At 35.6% G+C, this 5,518-nt stretch overlaps 1 protein-coding gene and 1 long non-coding RNA gene across 3 annotated transcripts in view; one reads left to right on the top strand and one right to left on the bottom strand.

The window, feature by feature from the left end:
- Positions 1 to 102: 102 nt before the first annotated feature.
- Positions 103 to 5,518, bottom strand: part of LOC106514332 (uncharacterized) — a 15,201-nt gene continuing 9,785 nt past the window's right edge. For both annotated transcript variants that reach the window (XR_001309882.1, XR_001309883.1), the window contains exons 2-4: positions 3,045 to 3,229; positions 2,036 to 2,205; positions 103 to 1,925 (exon numbers count right to left, since the gene is read on the bottom strand). This is a non-coding gene — a long non-coding RNA (uncharacterized LOC106514332). The remainder of the gene's footprint in view (positions 1,926 to 2,035; positions 2,206 to 3,044; positions 3,230 to 5,518) is intronic.
- Positions 2,069 to 5,518, top strand: part of LOC106514330 (RNA polymerase II elongation factor ELL) — a gene marked incomplete in the record, with an annotated part of 34,815 nt that continues 31,365 nt past the window's right edge. The window contains 1 exon segment of the mRNA XM_014003540.1: positions 2,069 to 2,305. Within this exon segment, the coding sequence (XP_013858994.1) occupies positions 2,168 to 2,305 (138 nt within the window).

Below are 5,518 nucleotides of genomic sequence, written 5' to 3'. Positions count from 1 at the left end.
AAATAAACATTTGAAATATATGAGTTTGTATGTAATGTATGAATACAATATACAAGTTTCACTTTTTAAATGGAATTACTGAAATAAATCTACTTTTTCATGATATTCTAATTTTATGACCAGCACCTGTATATAAGGCAGAAATGTGATCATGTTAGAATGTGAACAGAGATTTGAACCAAGGATGTTAAAGCAGAGGGTCATGAGAGGTTTTGATGCTCATTTGTACATCTGTACTTCAACATGAATCCATGCTGCTGTTGTTAAAAATTCAGATTGCACTTTGATGTTGCTGTAATTAAAAATCAGCACTGTCCCTGAAGACAATATTTGATTCTTTAAAAACCCTTAACTTTGAATGGATTTTTAAAGCTTGAAGAAATAAAGCTTCATTCTGAGTGGATTATTAAACTAACAGATTTACTCAGTCCAATCGCCAGGTTGATTGTTGTCATCATAAAGCTAGAAGTAGCTTTTAAAACTTTACATGGTTCACATTACAGATTTATTTACATTAGATTTAAAATGCAAATGGTAGCAGCAGCAGCTAACTGTAACACTTCCAGTAGATTGTGTTTTTGCTGGAATGATGATGTAATCAGAACGTAACAGTGGCTTGTAAAGGTTTATAACAGTGTTCATATATCATTGCTTTGAAAGTTTTAAGATGTGAGTTGTTTTAATATGACAGCAACCCACTTTGCTCTTAGTAACACTTAGGCTAACAGTTAAATTATCAATCCAGTCAAAAAATACCCTTTATTTTTACTAAAGGAGATTGCTCAAAGAGCTACAACATGTAAGATATTCACTTTTTGCAGCCTTTCAACAAAACACCACTTCAAAAAGTCTAAACTGTTGCTTTAAAATGTGCTTTGAAACATTATTTGAACAATTTCTCTGCAGTTTTTAAATCAGATATTGTGATATATTGTTTCTGACTTATTTGTGCAGCTTATAATTCAAAACAATTTTTTTCATTTTTAAGTTAATTTCTTACTGGGTTTTTTCACTGCTTTCAAAGTAAGCAAATCATATTTTATGTACAGCACCCATATCTTTTCATATATAGACAAATATGCTGCCTAAAAGTACTAAGGTGTCCACGTTCTACATGCAATTCAAGCATGGCCTTTTTAATTTTCAAGCTGTTCTTTGTGCCAGTCAAAGCAGCAGATCAAAATAATTTCATTTATGACATTGAATATGGAGTTAATTGTGTTTATTATTATTATTATTATTATTATTATTATTATTATTATTATTATTATCAACTCAAAAACATTGTATCAACACGTTTTATATTTGATAACATATTGACTTCACATGTTGGTTTGAGATTTATCTTATTTATGCCACTCAGATTCTTAAAACAAAYGCATTTTCACACTTTATAATGAAGTTAAAACTGGTTCTGCATGAACCAGTGATTTTCAGTATTTGTGCCTAAATGTGTAAATGTGTATCATCAAATGTAGAAAAGCAAATCAATCATATTACGTGGCTACAACTTTTAACATGCCAACCCTAACTGCATTTGATTGTCTCATTTGACAGTAAAATCAGCTCAAATAGAAGTTACAGTGTTGAAGCTATGGTCATTTTAAACTGCAGTCAGCAAATAATGACTCCAGCACATCAGTTGTTGACATAAGAGCATCATGAGTTTTGTAAGATTGTTTAGCTCCTTTTGCTTATGTACAATAAAATCAAACGAGGAAGTAATGTAGAACAGTCCTCCGTTTGTATTTACTTACTCGTGTGTGTGTGTGTGCACGGTGCAGTCAGTAAATAAATAAATAAATAAATAAATAAATAAATAAATAAATAAATAAATAAATACCTGAATCCGGGTTTTTGGACCTCTACCAACGCAGCCCCAAAACACATCAAACACCTGATAAATACAGACTGGTACGAGCGACCTGAAAGTGAGCAAAAAAAAAAAAAAAAAAAAAAAACGAAAGCAAAGTAAGATTTATTTATTTGCTTGTTTATTTATTTATGTATTTTTTCCCCCATTAGTTATTTTTACCTAGTTCATATTTCTGTGCGCGTGCTTAAAAATGCGTGAGCTTGTGTTTGTGTGTTAGCCCCGCCCACCCGTCTTCTTCGTGACGTTGGAGCAGAATGTCGCCGCTGGAGCTGGAGGACTTCAGTTGAARAAATGGCAGCGCTGAAACAGGAGCACCGGTACGGACTCTCCTGCGGCACAATAAACAAAAACAACCCAAATCAGAGTCTTTATCACGTCAAACTCACTGACACCGCCATCCGGACCCTCGAAGCCTACCAGAACCTCAAGGTAAGTAGAAATAATCAACTTTGGACCCCTTTTTGCTTTGCCCCCTCTCCAATGTTGTACATTTTTCCTCTTTTTTTTTCGTGTCTGTCCAAACTTCTGTGGCTAATTTGGAAACACTCGTGTTGCTTTTGTTTCTTTGTTTTTTTACATTTATTTTAAAAAAGTTTAAACGTGTTGGCTGAATGTTATCGATATAAAAGCGCTGGTTGGCTGTAAAAATGTGGACCGCTTCGCTTGATTTCCCCACTGAGTTTGGTTTCTCAAAAATATTCATAAAAATTGGACAAACGAGCAAAAATGTTGAGAAGTTTCCCCATATTAAGTAAATAAAAGTTGCTTTGACAAAACAACAAGTACCGACATGCCTTTTTGTTTACCAACCTGCTGAAACCAAGATTAGAAACATTTGTTTTTTTTTATTAGCGCTTTTAAAAAGCCTGCTGTTTGAGTGAATGATAATTGTTTGACAGAATAGTATTTTTATGCATTTTAATTAAAAAAAATACATTTTTAGTTCAAAAACAAATTTGCCAATGTATTGTAAATGACACATTTTCAATATGAGCCGCTCATGGGAATACATTAATCAACAAGCTATCAGGCAAATGACTCGTCTCCTAAAGATGGGGGGTGTTAACTGTCTAGTCAGATAGTTTAGTCTATCTAAGTCACAGTGGTGTTTCCCAGAACAGTGTTTGACAAAAAACACTAATGATACAGCCATGACTGCAAGAGAAACCTCATTTTGTCGCATTTGCTCCTGACGGGATCAAACTGGACCTGGATCGGACTTGGTTCGGAGAGTTGATGCTCGGTTCTTGTGTATTGTTGTTTTCTGCCCTTTACACGCTTGGAAGCCCGCCCATCTCCAGAGCTCATTGGTCCGTGAAGAGAGGAGTTAAAACTCCACAGTCTGACAGCTTCCTGCAGCAGAGCAGAGCAGGGGTTTAAAAAAAAATAACYTTTTCCACCAGAAAACACCGGTTCAGACCACTGGACGCCCACCTTGGAAGAGTTCTGCCCTCCTGTTTATTAGGATTTATATCAGATGTTCACGTCAGTGTTATAAGCTTTGAGAATTTCATTTTAAATCCCCGTATATATTGCATCAATTATTGCTGCAAAGAGTATTTTGTAGTGATTTTCTCCAACAATTTTAAAATCTCAAGTTATACTGCCACATTTGTAATAAATTAATTAAATCAGCAAATGCCAACAATTACGAGTTGTTTACATTCAAACATAGTAGCTGCACTTCGAACAGTCTCGACACACAACAAATGTTAAATTGGTAATTCCCYGATGTAAGCAAAGCCAAAGCAAAAAAAAAGATAAAGTTCTTGTGCGACTAAAGGTCTGGTCGTGCTTGCGTCATCGGTTCTTGCTGATGTGATTGTGGGAATGTCTTTTATTGTTTTTGGCATTGACGATTCATATTCCAAAATAAACTACGGAGAAGTCCTCCCGTGCAAAAACAGCGACAACACAGACAGCACGGTTGACAAAGTGGGTGCTTATTTTCAGTTGACGGTGGAAAAACTGCAGAAAGAAAATCTAGCATTTCTATTGTTTGCCAAGAAGTGCAAATTTCCCCACTGTGGGATCAATGAAGTTTTATCTTATCTTAAGTAATATTTTGTAAATTTTAAAAACACTRTTTTTTCCGACTAACTGGGAACGTATCTCTGCTCTGCTTGGCTGAGGTGCACTCCCTCCCGGAGATCCGCTCATGTCTCAGATCTGTCTCCTCCRTGAACTAAAATTGTCATATCTCTTTCTACTAGTTTTATTTGATTATCTTTATACGTTTCACTGAATTGGTTGTAAAGATGGCTCTGTTTTCTAACAGCCTCAGCTATCTGCTGCTCAGTGGAGCAGATACGAGAGCAGCGTACTGCAGCTAATTTTTCATCATGTCCACAACGTTCAAATGACACCGTACTTGGCGCACACTCTGTAATAAATGCTCTGTCTGGGGGCAATGCACAAGACATGGTCTCAATGGGGAGTACRAGATGAAAAATATGCTATTTTTGCCACGCAACCACATTAGCAAGACACGTTGTCTTACTTCTCATAGATTGTAAACCTGGCTTAAAAGCTGCAAGCCCCCCAAACCATTAGTAATAAATAAAGTGCTCCATCTGTAAGAATTGATTTTTAGGTGCTTTGTATTTCTGCTCAGAACTTGTTTCAGTTTTTAACATGAATTTATTCATTAGGAGAGGAAATCACAGATTTCTTTCAAGTATCTTCAGATTAGAGCCAGAAACCTCTGGCTTGTATTGTTGAATGGTGGTTAATGCAACAAACACTGAGTCTTGACTAGGGGAGTAAGAAAATATCGATACACTGAAATATTGCGATATTTCATTTCCCGATACTGTATCGATATTCTAAAGCCCTGTATTGATTTTTTTTTACTAAGGTTTAAAATGTCAACTTTCCTGCCAGCCGTTGATTTTTATGTTGTAGTTCAGCCTCTGACCACTAGTTGGCAGCAGTGAGCCAGCCATTTGGCTCCTCTACCTCTCGAACGCCAGAGAGTAAGGGTAGCATTAGCATTGTGAGTAAATATTAGCTTCATGCTCCGATAGGTGAATCTGAGCGGAAAAGACCGACACCCTCTGCCTTCTAAGCACCTGGGACCCCAGTTTGAGAACCTCGGCTTTAAGTTTATCCTGCTGTGTTCGCTTCAAAAACGGTTTAACTGTGTTGTTTAGCTTCTCCATTTATTTACTGTTTATTTTTGGAACTTGCCCTGCTCTTTGACCCACAGTTATGCAAATCACGATCTGGATGCAGGTCAGCTGATCCCAGAAACTCTGTGTGCAGCAGCTTCATATCATCTGTTTACTGAACTTTATGACAACATAAAGGCTATTGTTAAGTGTTGGGTGACCATATTATAAATTAATATTAAAAACTAAAAGCTGCAAAAATATATTTTCAAACTAATTATTGGCAAATTCAGTCTAATAATTGAAAACATGGATGAAATAAAACATATGAAACAAATAAAATAAAATACACACAAAGCAGAACACAGCTAAATGTATCAAAAGCATGTCTTTGTAATATTAGAATTTTCTGAGACAATGAATTTTGGTTTTTCTTTTCTTTTTTTCCAGTAAGAGGTTTTTATTTAATAGAATTTTTGGACAAAAAAATTGCAATATATCGCAAAACATCGCCTTGCTTACAGTATCGCAA

The sequence above is a fragment of the Austrofundulus limnaeus genome, unplaced genomic scaffold (genome assembly GCF_001266775.1).
Source record: "Austrofundulus limnaeus strain Quisiro unplaced genomic scaffold, Austrofundulus_limnaeus-1.0 Scaffold19, whole genome shotgun sequence".
Lineage (NCBI taxonomy): Eukaryota > Metazoa > Chordata > Actinopteri > Cyprinodontiformes > Rivulidae > Austrofundulus > Austrofundulus limnaeus.
This window is presented reverse-complemented; position numbering and strand designations above follow the sequence as displayed.